This window comes from Vulpes vulpes, chromosome 1, assembly GCF_048418805.1.
Source record: "Vulpes vulpes isolate BD-2025 chromosome 1, VulVul3, whole genome shotgun sequence".
Classification (NCBI taxonomy): domain Eukaryota; kingdom Metazoa; phylum Chordata; class Mammalia; order Carnivora; family Canidae; genus Vulpes; species Vulpes vulpes.
Window position 1 is genome coordinate 161,269,508 of NC_132780.1, and position 15,901 is coordinate 161,285,408.

The 15,901-nt window shown below is 40.7% G+C and overlaps 1 protein-coding gene across 4 annotated transcripts in view; it reads left to right on the plus strand.

The window, feature by feature from the left end:
- Positions 1 to 1,237: 1,237 nt before the first annotated feature.
- The window catches only part of COL19A1 (collagen type XIX alpha 1 chain), a 312,174-nt gene continuing 297,510 nt past the window's right edge, over positions 1,238 to 15,901 (plus strand). For all 4 annotated transcript variants that reach the window (XR_011996755.1, XM_072735110.1, XM_072735118.1 and 1 more), the window contains exon 1: positions 1,238 to 4,869. Coding sequence is in view for 3 of the 4 variants with exons in the window: in XM_072735110.1 (XP_072591211.1) it covers positions 4,756 to 4,869 (114 nt within the window). In the remaining variant the exon portion in view is untranslated. The remainder of the gene's footprint in view (positions 4,870 to 15,901) is intronic.

Here is a 15,901-nt window from a genome sequence, read left to right on the forward strand (position 1 = left end):
TCCCCTAGATAGCATACCAAAATAAACCTACCATTTTTCCATATTGACTCTGAGATTCAGTCTATGCTTTGTAATTAGAAAGTTGTATGTCCTCAGTTACTTAACCTCCACAAGCCTCATCTCAACAAATATTTGAAGATTATATTAAGAAAAAATGTATTGTACTAGGTGCTCTAGGTATTATTAAAAAAGACTCCATTCTAGTCCTCAAGGAGTTTACAATCACATCAGAGGGCCAAATACAGAAATGTGTTTGAAACAAGGTAGGGGAAAGTAGATTGTCATGTAAAAAGTGACTACTCCACTCTCTAGAGGTAGGGGAAGAGTTTGGTGCCCGGAAACACCTGAGAGAACACCTGAAATAAGCCTCAAATGATTGACAGAATGTCAACAGCCACCTTGAGGTTCACCTGGAGGTAGCAGGAGTAATAGCATAGTGGACTGGCTGGGTAGTTCATTCTGTGCTTAAGAGCAATTAATCTGGTTGGGGCCTCCTGGGGGACTGAGGGGTCTGAGCGGAGCCCACTGAAGTTGCACTGTTGAAAGGATTTAGCTCAGTAGGAAAGGAACTTCATTTTCCTCACCCGAATGGGGAGAGAAGTGGATTTGTTCTCTCCTGGTTCTTAGGTGTTTTTTTTTTTCCTCTGTTGATTCTTTCAACAAATATTTATTATAGTAAACTCATCATTTCTCAAATTATTATTTACAGTGCCCCTTCTAGTACTATGATTCTATGATGATTTTTAAGTAGAATTATTTAGACTGACAAAACAAGAGACATTTTTGTTCACCGGAAGTTTCTGATCTTCATGCTTCTGCATAGTAACAGTTTCTCCCCACCTTAGAACTTTCTCAGTATTTTATATCTACTTTATCGCACTTTGTATTTTCATTTCATATTACCATTGTGTATATGTATACATGTCTTCTCTTTCTTACTAGATGTTAAACTCCAGGAGGTGGGGCCCATGTGCAACCTCTTTGCCTGCTCTACAGTGCTCAGCAGAAGAGGTATTTAAAACTGTGTTGAATGAACAGTTTGATTAATATCTGCTTCCCAGAGAAATCATTAGAACAAGTTTAAATGTTTCATGTCACAGGCTCACTTTTACCTGGAAGATTCCTGCTGGAAATGATTGAAAAGAGCACTTGAGAGGCAAATTTCTCAGCTCTCTTAACACCATTACTTTATTAATTTGTTGGAGATATATAAAAATACCACACTAGGTTATGTTTGTTACATTTTTATTACAACTGTAATACATATTCATTGTAGAAACTTTATATTATCATAGAAAAGCAAAAGGAAGAAATCAAAATCTCCCATAATCATAACTCAGAAATAACCACAGTTCATGGTTTTAGAGGAGTTTTTAGAGATTTTAATAAATATGGCAAATCTGTCCTTCAGAAAGACAACTATTTCATGCTCCTGAGTGTGAGAATGCTCCTCATTTATGCTAACCCTGAATATACCACTCATCTTAGTCTTGGCGAAATGGGTAGGGGACAAAAATCATTCCTTTAGAAATTAATTTCTTTCAATACTAATTTGAGTATTTTTTCATGCGTTTATTGACCATTTGTATTTCCTTTGTGAATGGCCTTTTCACATTTTTGCCCATTTTTCTATTGGGATATTTATCTGTCTCTATTTTTAAAAATCATTATTTTTGAGAGGTGGATGTGTATTAATAAACATCTTCCCCAGTCAGGCATTTGTCTTTTACCATATTTCCTTTCAGGGTCACTGATCCCTAGGAAGTAAAGTCTAATAAACTAAGTGAATGTCAGATCTATGATCACTTCTTCCTCTCATTTCTAAGCTGAGTCAATGTGAGGAGCTAGAATGTCTTCCAGGAATGGAAGCAGACATAACAACCTCCCGTGCAATATTATTTTCTCTGTGAGGAGAATTATTTCCAGAAACAATGGTAAAAATAGCCTTTAAATTTTTTAAATGTCCATACTTTTGATGATTACTAAAAAATTAGAACTGATATGCCTACTTTCTGTTTACCCTGAAGAATATTATATGTAGTACTGGTCTCAAAAGAAAAGAATGGGAAGTGCATGCTAGCGATGACAAGTCAGATTTGGTAATTACAGTTAACAGTACGGTCTGTTCAGCTCCTATTGAGGCACTGAAGTATTTCCATGGGATATGTATGGGAGTCATGTATGTCTGTGCCCTGTCAATTCAATAGAGAATGAACACTCTTATGGTTTGGTAGCTAAGAAGTTAGCTGGGGGCAACGCTGAAATTCTTTCTTCTTGGAAAATGGAAACTATGAAGGAGGAGAAAAGTGAAAGGAATTACAAAAGAGAAAAGGCAAAGTAACATGGCTGGGAGCACAGAAGTACAGAAAAAAGAAAAACAAAAACAAATAGCCATATTAACTCAGGAGATTGAGAAGTGAGGCTCAGGAAAGAAAAAAACACATTTATTATGGGGCAATTATCAAAATATGGTGCAATGTTCCTTTTATGACACTTAAATTATATAAGTGGGGCTTTACAAATATGGAAGAGTTTTTTAATGTACTAAAAGGAATTTATTCCTCACAGGACATAAAAATAGGGAATGTGTCTTCCACGGCACGTAAATATTGAAAGCGGTTTGCTTTTGAAATCTTATTTTTTAAAGTCACACATGCATGCAGCTAAACTGGGCATTAGAAGCCCTGCAAGCTGTTCGCCAGAATTCAAAGTCCTGTCAGAACTCCTATTATTTTCAGATGTGCGTTCACCAGCAGTAGCTTCAGAAGCAAGTGAAAAAACTGATCGTTTATAATTGTATTTGGGTTGGATAAATAAAATTGCTCGGTTAGGGGCTGTTTCTATTTGAAGTCACTTTAAAACTCAGTGAAAAGAATTGGCTTAAGGAGCCAACACTTAGGGATATCATTGTTTGTAATTATGAAACCAGTCCAAATTTAAACGCTTTCCTGGAAGAAAAATGAGGAATATTTATTGACCTAGGATTGTTGATGCAGAATAAGCAACAGATAATAATAATTTTTATTTTTAATCATTTCTCACTTTCTTCCAAACTCTTGTTTAGTTCAATGCTATGAGTAGGGAAAGGAGCAATTTGAGGTTGAAAAAAAAATATGAAAAAAAAAAAGAAAAAAAAATATGACAGTGGTTATTTTGAAAAAAATCTTAAGGATTATGAAATTAAGATGTTTGCAAAAATAACACTAAAATAAAGTTGCATTAAAACACAAATTAGAGGCAAATTTTCAGGCTTTCTCTTAAGTAATTTTAAAGCCTTACTTTAAATAGTACCAATTAAATGTAAATAAGGTGAACATGATAGTCTATCAGAGAAATAAAGCCTGGATGCTCTTATTCCAATTCACTAGCAAGTGAAAGGTAAAGTACAATTGCTTAGAAAGGAAAAAAAAAGATTCAAATAGGGGTAACACTTTTTAAAAATTGGAGAATGATCACCAAAAGTCTGATGAAGGTTTGTGAAAACATATTTTTCAAATGGCCATTTCAGCAGCGTGATTCATGTGATATCCTCCCTCCTTGGCCTCTTTCCACAGTCAACCAAAAATTAGTGACGAAAATCAAACAGAAGGAAACACATCATAAGGTTTTAAATTCTGACATATAAACATGTTTTGATGCAAGACAAAAACTGTAGGCATTTTGATTACAATGAAAAGGGTTTAAAAACCACCAGTTGACTCTAATAGTTTCACTTCAATGAAGTGGAAATGAGCTATCTCCTAAAATTTTTCTTAATATTTTTAGGTTTTGCTGGCCTAATTTTATTACCCAATCTGTGAGCCCTGACACATGAAGCATATTTCTCTGATTTAAGGTCACTTTTAAGCTTACTGATTCTCACCATTATGGATCAATAACATAATTTATAATATTTCCCCAACTATGGCAGTACTAAACTAAAGAATGTTAAGCCAATTTATCCATTTTCTTTTTTTTTTCAATTTATCCATTTTCTAATGCCTGATCATTTTTCTGAGTTCTATAATGGTTTTATTTTTCTTCCAAAGATATGTGTGTGTGTGTGTGTGTGTGTGTGTGTGTGTGTAGGGGGGGATGGATGGATTTATACATATATATGTGTGTGTATATATATATATCTCACACATACAATATGTATCTATGCCTTCAAATATAAATATATACCCACTGTGTGTGTGTGTACACACACACACAAATACCTACACAAAGATCTGCGGGAAAATGTTACCTTCACATGTTGAAAGGGATCCCAAAGAGTTCAAAACCCAGCATTTGTCGCACCAAATCCATGGGAAGACATAATATTTAAAAATCACAAAATACTTTTATGGACTGTGAGACAAACAGTGCCACACTGAACCTGTACACACGACCATGATTAGGAGGCGGAAAGACTCTCGATTAACTTTATATAAACTCCCGACATAAAAGTGAAACATGACACATGAATGATGATCCCTTTTCAGCTCAACTGTTAGAAGAGCCAATCATCTACCTGTGAACGCGCACCACATACAGCACTGCGAAGACCCTTCAGCATCAAAGTGAGGAACTCTAGCACCTGCATCCAGCAGTCGTCCTCTCCGTGAAACTGCTAATAAAGCGTAAACCTGAAAAGGCATTATTCCCAGCTCCAAGGCGACATTGTTGTGTTAGGGGGAACCTGTGCCCGGGCTGGCGGAGTCCCGTCTTGCGGAGTCCCTCCGTGCTCGTCGAGTGGGAGGGTCACACCGGGAGAGACTAATAAGGGCAGAGATGCGTCCCCCGTCCCCACTCGCAGGGAGCTCCCTCGGGCCACTCCTCGGCGGTGCGGCAGCCCGCGCGGGCCGGACTCCGCGGCGCCTCGAGGGGCTCACAGCCGCGGCCAAGGTAAGCTGCGCGGCTCTGCGCTGCGCCGGCCCCTTCGCCCCATCTCTCGCACACACGCCGGGGCTGGGTCCTCTGCTCAGGTTTCTGGTCATTTGCGCGCATCTGCCTTTCGAGAGAACGCAAAAACCGTGCCGCGCAGTTTGGGCGGGTGAATAAGGCACACCTGCAATTACGCATTCCCAGAGGGAGCCGGACGGTGGGACCACTTTATGCCACCTGGAACGTAGTTCGTGTTCAGATGCTCACGCGATGCAGGCTTTATGCCTCGCACTTTAGTTCTAGGTGGCTTTTCCGGCTACGTGTGCTTGTCAAGGAGAGCCGGGAGCACTGCTGATGCGGGGGAGAACAGACGTCAAATACGGAAGAAAAAAAAATATCCATGGGGTTAAATGCACAAAACAAATGAACTCCATGTAAATGCATGCCGTAAGAACATTTTTTTTTTTTTTTTTTTTTGAGCTACGTCTAGAGATGTTACCCACTGGAAGCGAGGAGACAGTCAAGGGCTATAAACTGGAAGACGCGAGGTGCGGGGGGTTACTCATTCCGACCTGCGGGTATTTCTCTCCCAAGGGCGGCTTCGCGGGGCCGCGCGGGCGGGGGTCCCGGGACTCCGGCCTCCGGCGGCTGCTCCGTAATTAGCCCGCAGCACGCGCAGCGCGGCCCGACCCGCCGTCCCCGCCGTCCCCGCCGCCGCCGCAGCCGCGGGAACGTCCCGGTCCCGGCGCTCCGAGAACGCGGCCCCCGCCTCCGCCGCCCGCCGGGGCTGCGAGATCCGGCCGCCTCGGCCGCCAGCGCGCCGGCGCCGACGCACCGCGGCCGGGGGAGGGGCGGCGCAGCCCCGTGGCCCGCGCACTGCAGGGTCCCGAGGAAGTTTGCTGGCGCGGAACCAGGCGCGCCGCCGCCGCCGTCCCCGCCGCCGCCGCCGCCGCCGCCGGGCACGCTAGGCTGGTTCCGAGCGGGCGGGCGCGTCCGCGAATCCTGCCCCGCGCAGGGTGAGGGCGGGCGGCGGCGGGGAGTCGGGGCGGGCAGGCCAGGTGGAGGGGCCGGAGGCGGAGAGTACGGGGTGCCCAGCTCCGTGCCAGCCTCGGGGGGCAGTGGGCCGGGGGTGGGAAAAGAGGAGAGAGCGCCCGGGCCCCTGGGAATGCGGAGAGTTTTAATGGAACCATCCAGGCATTGCAGCAGGGAGCGATCCCGAGCCCCAGCTCGAGGTTGGGGAGTGCGGGGGGGAAGAAGATACTTGTGCTGCCTCCTGGCATTCACAGTTCCCAGACTGCTTGGTCCCACCTTCCGCTTTGAGGAGGGGTCGGGGGAGAAACAAGGGTGGGGGTGCGCGTGGGGGTGGTGGGGTGCCCAGCAGGAACCTATAGCTGCTTGCTAACGGAGGGGATGAAATAAGCCCCTCCAACGCCTCCCCTACCCCCACTCCAACAAAAGGCGAAAGAGCAGTGGCATTTGTCATCAGTCCAAACCAAGCAGTACTGTCCTTTTAAGAGATTAAGAAAAAAAAAGAAAAAAGAAAAAAGAAAGAAAGGAAAGTACCAAACGTTTGGTTTCTCAGCATCTCCTTGCAGATGTGTGAGGAAGGAGCCGCAGGACTCCTAAGTGGAGATTTTTGATATGTGCCTGCAAAGGAGGAGCTGAGGCGTTTGGTGTTCAGATGGTGGAAAGTGTACCTAAAATCGCTTCCTGAGGAGGTTGACAGGGCTCTTGGAGTGGGAATATCTCTTCAGGGTGAAAAAGAGGACGGGGATTCCCAGGGGTAGACCAGTTCATCCTCTCCCTGGGGGATTACAAAATGAAGGTAATAACTGGCACGTGCTTCCATGAGGCTTTGTCCAGTCTGATTTCTCAGAATGGTGAGGAATCTAAGTGGGGTTTCCTGGGAAAGGAGAGAGAAGTTGTGGTTATACACCAGGGGAGTGCGCCTGAACCTGATGAAAAAGGTCAGGGAAAAAGCAAAAAGGTGAAAGAAAAACAAATGTGATTATTATCACAGGACATTATCTCTGTATCCAAATCATCGTCACCCAACGAACGAAACCATCTCAAACAGATTCTCCAGAAATGGAAAATTTCCATTTACTCTATGGTCCTTCTGTTTAATCTCTGCTGCTGAAATTGTAGTTCTTTTTTTTTTTTCCCCCTAGCAGGCAGAAGTGCCCAGTAGGTACACAGAGTGTATGGTTTCAGAGGCAAGAGAAGCTATAGAGATAGAAATCATAGTTGTACATGGACGTGCTGAAACTGGAGGGTATTATGCTGAGCAGAATAAGTCAATCAGGGAAAGGCCACTATCATATGGTTTCACTCATGTGGAATATAAGAAACAGCACAGAGAATCATAGAAGAAGGGAGGGAAAACTGAATGGGATGTCATCAGAGAGGGAGACAAACCATGAGAGACTATTAACTATAGGAAACAAACTGAGGGTTGCTGGAGGGGAAGTTGGTGAGGGGATGGGGTAATTGGGTGATGCACTGGGTGTTGAGGGGATGGGGTAATTGGGTGATGCACTGGGTGTTACACTCAAATGATGAATTACTGAAGTCTACATATGAAACTAATGATGTGCTATATGTTGGCTAATCAAATTTAAATTAAAACAAACAAAAAGAAAGCATAGTTATATGGCCAATTGACATCATAAATACAAATTCAAGTGAAAAGTGAAAAATTAGCTGGAACACAAACTAGCAGGGCTAGAGAGATGCAAGTATATAATCTGGAAAGGATGCTGGGAAAAACAAATAGAACGAATAGGATTGGAGTTGGATTATACAAGGCAGGCTGCATTAAGGTCATATATCTTAAAGAGGCAGAGAAAAGGGGCACCTCGGTGGCTCGAGCATCAGCCTTCAGCTCAGGTCATGATCTCAGGGTCCTGGGATCCAGCCCCACATAGGGCTCAGCAGGTAGTCTGCTTCTCCCCTCTCACTCTTCCTTTGTGCTCTCCCCTTCTCTCTCTCAAATAAATAAAATCTTAAAAAAAAATTAAAGAGGCAGACAATAAAATGGCTTGACAGAAGAGAGCAAGAGAGGGGGCATTCCGACCAGAAGGAATGGCATGTGTGCAGGCTTAGAGGTGGGAGTGAGCAGTCATGTGCCTGGTAAGACAGAGAATCCGAGCTGGGATGAAACCCGAGATGAGAGCAGATAGCACTTGCCTAAGGAGAGATCGGAAAGGAGAATGTAAGAGGTAAGAGGCTCTTTGGGGTGTTATTTTGTAGGCCTTTAGTGAGATAATCAGGTTAGGAAGTTGCATATTGAGTTTGGAAATTGATAGATGGCCAATGTGAGAGTGGAATAATAGACCTTACCCATGATATCCCATGACATTTGTGAAGTCCAATGGGTCTTGACACCTCTCTGAGAGAAATCAGAGTTAATCATGAGATTGTAAGATTATTAGATCATAGTTAGTAGAGCCCGTCAAATGAAAAGTAGGAAAACTTGATACATAAGGGAAAACTATACATCTATATTAATTCAAAATTTTAAGTGGCACTGGATCACTGAGATAGCTATATCTGTGGAAATGGAGCTATAGAATTGAAACCTGAGAAAATGTAGGTCACTCATAATGATAGAATTTGATAATGGTTCCAAAAAAGTTGATGGAGACCACAGTAGGTCAGAAAAGTGAATCAATAAAACAAGTTGTGGAGGATGAAGAGAATCAGTTAAGCACACTCAAAAGGAACCTGAGGTTGGAGACCCTCTGGGAAGTAAGCACTAGTTTTGAGGTGACAAGACAAATAACCTAGAATTTTTTTAAAAAGATTTTTTTTTTTTTTTATGATAGTCACACAGAGAGAGAGAGAGAGAGAGAGAGAGAGAGAGACAGGCAGAGACACAAGCAGGCTCCATGCACCGGGAGCCCGACGTGGGACTCAATCCTGGGTCTCGAGGATCCCGCCCTGGGCCAAAGGCAGGCGCCAAACTGCTACGCCACCCAGGGATCCCTTTAAAAAAGATTTTATTTATTTATTCATGAGAGACAGAGAGAGAGAGAGAGAAAGGCAGAGACACAGGCAGAGGGAGGAGAGGCAGGCTCCATGCGGGGAGCCCGATGTGGGACTTGATCTGGAACTCCGGGATCACGCCCTAAGCCAAAGGCAGACGCTCAACTGCTGAGCCACCCAAGGCGTCCCAATAACATAGAAGTTTGAGAAAATGTGATCAAGTTGATCGGTTTAGAGGATTATAAACATTAAGAACGAGGCAATATATTTTCTGTGATGGAAGAAAAATTCAGTAGTATTATCTTTTGCGCATCTCATTAAACAACTGAAATTAGATCACTGAGTCTTCTTTTAATAATAATTCTCCACCTATATCTTCTATAAATTTTAAATCCATACCTGGATATACTACTTAAAAGCTTGAACCTTCATTTTGGAAATGTGTTGCTTTAGACTATATTCATCCTACAAATTGATCAAGTGAGTACCTACTAAATGCCAGTAGTTAAACATTATTTAATGTTTGAAAAAACACAAGTAATAAGATACTTTCTTCTATAAGATGTTCAGTGTAAAGAAGAGACAGAATGCACATAGGTTATTAAAATGCAGTGTAGACTGCACTGAAGCAGAGGTGGGCACTGAGCTCTGTTGGATTGTTAAGGCAGTGAGTAAATGAACTCAGTGATCATTCTTGCAGTCTTCATAAAGGACACGGCATTTGAATTGCATGTGGAAGCCAGAGTAAATGATTGGCAGTTGGAAAGAGAATTGAAAGGATATCCCAGTGGCCAAAACTGCATGTGCAGAAGCCTTGCACATGCGAGGAATTGTGAAGAGTTTGATGGAGTAAAGTTTGTATGGAAGGAGGTAGCAGGGGACACCTGGGTGGCTCAGTGGTTGGGCGTCTGCCTTCCGCTCAGGGCACAATCCCGGAATCCTGGGATTGAGTCCCACATCAGACTCCCTGCATGGAACCTGCTTCTCCCTCTGCCTATGTCTCTCCCTCTCTCTCTCTCTCTCTCTCTCTGTGTGTGTGTGTGTCTCTCATGAATAAATAAAATCTTAAAAAAAAAAAAAAAGGAAGGAAGGAGGTAGCAGGCAATGAGACTGGTCAGATGAGTCCAAGACCGTACTGTGAAAAGCCTTGAGAGCTTCCCTTAGAAATGGCCTATGAAAAAGTACCAGGAGACTTTAATAAAGCAGAACACTAAAGTGATTAGATCCCTGTTATAGAATTCTTGAGCAGTAGGGAGATAGAAACAAGGGGAACGAGACTGAAGAAGAGGAATGTAGTTAGGAGTCTGCTGCACTTTTACAGATTAGAAATGGTAAGGAGGTAAAGTAAATCAGTTTTGTAAGGATGAAGAAGTTGGTATGGATTCAAAGGAAATTTTTAAAAGTATATTTTATAGACTTGATAGAGGTTTGATATAGGAGGGGTAAAGAATGAATTGAAGAGGATTTTGAAATTTCTAATGGGTTCTTAAGTTAAATAAGAATCCTGTAATTAAAATATAAAGGTCAGGAGTTTTCTATAGATTATAATGAGGGCGGAAACCTTGCCTAAGCTGCAACAGATTTCTGCAAATTAACTCCAATTTCATTATTGTAATCTATGATAAAATTATGAAATAATGCTAGATCTAGTCCTAAGCTCTTGAAACTTTTATCCTATTATCAGCTTGGGATTTAACTCTGGAGGTATGGCTTTTCAGCTGGTTTTCTCCAATAGTTTACAGACTCTGCTGTAGCTTCACTAAAGATAGATTCTAAAGATTGGTGAAAGAACAGATGTGTAACACCTGTTGTTTTTGCTTATTTACAAGATGTGTGACTTCATAACACTATGGTCAGATTTTCTTGGAATTATGTACAGGCATATTGGAAGATAGTCAAGAGGTTTGATTTAGGAATTGACCCCCTATCCAGTCACACAGCATTTCTCTTTGTGATGAATGCTCTGAAAATGTGGGTTCTTTCATTTAACAAATCAAACTTATTTTTTGGAAAGTTAAAATATGATGTTGCTCATTTAACAGCCTGCATAAAGTGAATTAGGACTCTTTATTTTTTTCTGTTTGCCCCTTTCATTTGCCTTTCCCATGTTATTTTCTGTTTCTCTCTTTATTCTAATATTCTGATCCTTTACCTCAATTTCAAAGATGAAGAGTGAGTAGTATAAAATGTCAGATGGCATAACAGTAAAACAATTCAGTCTGTAGGCAGATTTGGTGGGGTTTACTAAAAAACTTGTACTAAGAAGTCCCTGACCATCTTATCTAGCAAGCTTGCTGTTTCATCATTCTACTTACTCTCCTTTCCTTTACTTCCTAGTGTCTATCTCACAAAGATAATATATGTGTTTATTTTTGGTCTCCCTGACCAGAGTGACACTAAGGACTTGGCTCCCTGCTTTATCCTCAATGACTACTGTCTCCCCCATGGCCCATAAGACCTGGATGGAATGAAAAATTCCATGAATGGAATGAAAAATTAAAGTTTTCCACTGTTCCTTTCTGTCCCTTTTGTGTTCTCTGTATGCAAATCTAAATTAATATGGAATTTTTGAAAATCCATGTCATAATTAAAATATTTTGGTAGTTAACACATAGATTTTCAAGAGCTGAATAATGGAGATTTAAGGGATAGTGACTTTCTTTTTTTTTTAATTACCTTACCCCAACCAATATCCAAAACTATTCCAGTTAACCAAGGTTGTTGAGAATAATGGGTCAGAGGTAGTAGAGGACATAGGCAGACCATCAGGCAGCCTTTATCTTTTTGTTGTCATGACAATGAGAAATGAGTTACAGAGCTATCTGGATGATTTTAGAGGGTTCATAGGCTCCTGTGCCATTGTCTGCTCAAGACTGCCAGTACCGGGCATGCTCATAATTATGACTTTGGTACTTTGTAGTGCTGGGAAAGAGCTGCTGGGTCTGGCTAGCAACTTGATAAAGAATAGCTGAAAATTTAAAGGTAGTATATAGGGAAGTGATAGGTCTATCCCACATCCTGATGGTATAACAGCACTGACTTCTTAGTCGAGAAGACCTTGACTTAGATCTCAGACTCTGGGATCTTCTGTATGAGCTTTGATGTCTCATATCTGTAGAATGAGGACCTGATACTATTCTCTGTACCACTCTTAGGCCCAGGCAACAAGGTCCCTGTTCTGGGCCTTACATTTTGGAAGGCCTTTTTATGGCCTTGCTCTGGATGTGGTCTTGCTCTCAGAGTAGGAGTCCACAGTATTAAGGGGACATATCCACCCAAAGCCCAAGCTATTAGATGAGGCTCTAGGCACCCAAGGTCCTGAAATTCCCTGACCAAAGGACTATTAATCCTCTTACAGTATTGGTAGATCTCTTCCTTGGGTTCATCTCCTCAGGGACAGACCAAGTTACTGATAGGAACACTCCTAGGCCCCAGTGAGTTTCAAGGAGTAACTGCTTACAGCTATTATAGACAGTTTAGATTTACTGGTATGGTCTCATACATGTTGGGTGAGGCCCTGCATGGTGCAGACCAAGGAAGGAATGAGAAAAAATGAGAAAAGAGCTTTGGTTGGACCCAGAGGCTAGTTTATCCTTTGCAGCCTGCTGTGTTCAATTCTAAACTTGATGTGGTCTTTCAGGTCTTTCTGAAGGTATATTTGTCAAGATAAAAAGATACAACATTCATGTATTTAGATATATGATAATATGGATCTCTTGCCCTATATCCTGCTAGTGTTAGGGGCAGAGATGATTGCCTCTCAATAAATACCACATATAAAATAAATCTGCCTCAGAAAATGAGAACATGTGTAACCAATATTCCCCATGTCCTTCTTGAAATGTATCATGAGCCATCTTTGTATCAGTTTTGAAAAAAAAGTGACTTGAGAGTCTTCAGCTATCTCAGCATCCACATATATTATTCTGAGGTTCTTAATTGGTCATTGCATTGGGAAAGCACTGAAGGTCTGTGTTAACATTGAAATCTTACCTGGGAAGAACAACACATTAAATTTTGACAATGTTGGTTTGGATTAATTTATCAAACTATTTTGATGGTTACCTCACTGGAATCTGAGGAGACAAAATAGAAAATTGGCAAGTTTTGATGATGAAGGAGCTTATAGACAGTCTTGAATTGAGAATTCCTGGAGAGCCCTGGAGGTGGGTCCAGGACAATAAGAAGCAGCCTGTAAAAGTGGGTTCTGGAAGCAGTGAGAAGGATCTGGAGGAGAGGTCCAGAAAGACTCCAGTAGAAGTTTTTCCCAACCCTGCAACTACCTGAAGCAGAGGTTAAAGATCTGAGAAACGTATATTTTTAGAATATATACAAGGATTTATTTTGAAACTTTACCAAGTTTTTTTCAAATGTTCATAGTGGGGGGAAAAATGATCCTAGGGAAGTAGAGTACATCTGCACTTAGGATCAAAACAACAGAAACCTCAACTAGTAAACATGCTTTAAAATGTGCAAAGAGATGTATACCTGAGACTAATATTATACTGTTAACTATATTCAAATTAAAATAAAAAGGCTTAAAAAGAAAGAAAAATGTACGAAAAGAATGTTCATGATAATGATTCTTGAAATATTATAAGATCTTGAAATGCCTTAAGAATTATAAAAGTTTAAATTTTCACAACAGATTCAAAGATAAGTACATTTTACTGTATTTCAATATTTGGAAATTGACAATCTCTTTTTAAATTCAAAGACTATTTATTGAGCCCCTGCTTTTCCAGATACTATGTTAGGTGCCCAGGATAAGATGATGGACAAGACAGACATAATCTCTGCCTTCAAGGAGCATAGAGTTGACAGGAGGAAATAAACATGTACACAGACAAAATAGTCTGAGCTGGAGAATCATGAGGTGAGGAATAAAGGCTCTTCCACACAGTAACATTTACATTGAGAGATGTAGGATAAATAGGACCCAGTGTGATCCAGGTTGAGGAAAGAGCATGCACTAAAGTCCTGAGTTTGGAAAGAGCATGGGAATTTGAGGAATAGGACATCAGTGGAGAGAACAGTACCAAATGTGGCTAAAAAGGGGGTAGGGGCTAATTTAATCAGGGCTTCTAAGCCATAAAAAGGTTTTTGGATTGTATATGAAGTACAATGGGAAAACATTCAAGGGTTAAAGGAAAGGAGTGCCATTATTCAACTTTTATTTTAGGAAAAGTTCTCTAGTGCTGTGTAGTAAGTGAATTTGGTCAGGAGCCCATAGCAGATGGGGGAAATCAGTTAGTCTGAGGAGTCTAGATTAGGGAAAACTGAACTAGGATTATGGCAGAGGAATGGAGGGCAGTGGATAGATTTGAGATGGGTTTGGGGTAACACTGTTAGTGACTTGCTGACTGGATGTGGGTGATGGTGATATGGGAGATGAAGAATGAGTGTGATGCCTGAGTTCCTGCTTTGAGCATTTTGATGGGGACTGAGAGTGGGAAGAGTGTGAGAGGAGTAAGTTGTGCTTGGGAATCAAGCATTTAATTTGAACATATTAACTTAGAGATGTCTGTGCAACATCTAAGAGGGAATACAGAATAGGCAGCTGGCTACACAGTCTAATAATGTTCAGAGAAGCGTCGGCTGGGGATACAAATTTTAAAATCATCTGACACATACTGTTTAAAGCCAAGAGAATGGTAAGGTCACCTAAGAAGATATAAAGAGATAGGCAAAGATGGCCCAGAGATCTCAGGACTAAGGAATCAGGTAGTAACAAGATTTGAGAAAGGATTTCGAAGGAAATCCCAGAGAGTGTGAGGACGGGGAAGCCAATGACAGTGAGAATTTCAAGAAGGAGATAATGGTCAGCTATTGGAAGTACTGCCAGGAGTTGAATAAGATGGGGAGAGAAAAGAATTCTTTCAAATTCTTGCTGAACTTGGTAAAGAGACATCTCAATGGAAGGTGGAATGGCAATTCATCATTAAGTAGGACATTTAGTCAACTAACCAGAATATCATCTTCTTCAAACATCTTGCATGAATGAGATTGAACCTAAGTACTATCTCAAAGTGACTTAAGGAAACAGGAGACCTCAAGACTGAGTTAATATGCTTATGAGTTACTATGGCTGTTTAGCTCTCTGGTTCTTTGTTGCTATAACAGGGACAAAAGTTTCAATGAACCTATATTTCTAGGATGCTTTGGCACTTCCTCTATTGTCCAAATATCAAAGTCAACCTCAGACTGAGGAGATAACCATAACTAAATTTTTACTAATTATTATTTGTGAATATGTAGAGCAAAGAATTATAATAGGAGGTAATTTTTATGAATACTTATTGTGTTCAAGGACCTCTACTATACTTTTCCCAGGTGTTAACTGATAATAAGTCTAGCAATAGATTATTTTTCAGGTAAATAAATGAAAGCTTAGTGAAATTACATAACTTGTTCATAAGTGACAAAGTCCGGACATGCAGTCATGATTTTAACCAGTCTACTACTCTGCTAACTAATCAATTAATAAGAGTTGCTTCTGGAAAATGTCTATTCAGGCCCTCTGCCTATTTTTTTACTGCATTTTTTTTCTTGGTGTTGGGCTGTGTGTGTTCTTTATACATTTTGGATTTTAACCCCTTATCAGATATATCTTTTCAAATATCTTCTCCCATTCTGTAGGTTGCCTTTTTGTTTTGTTGATGGTTTCCTTTACTGTGTGAAAATTTTGTTGACAATTTTGCATCTGTGTTCAAGAAAGATTTGCCTGTAATTTTCTTTTCTTATATCATTGTCAAATATGGTGTAATAATTTTGCTGACTTACTGATTGACCCTTTTTGCCTATTCTCTGGAATTTTTTTATAAGTGAAAATTCAGTAATAATTACTGCTTAAATATTTGGTAAAATTTTCTGATGTAATCAATGTATACCTTAAGATTATTTGCATGGTGATTTTTTTATTGAATACTTAATAATGATAATAGTGTAAAATTTACTCCTTTTTTCTTGTCTATGTTTTAGTAATTGAAATCCCTTTAAGTAATAAAAATTTCTAGAAGGTAAAAAAATCACTGGTTAAAACTGCAAACAATCAAAGGATCTCTTT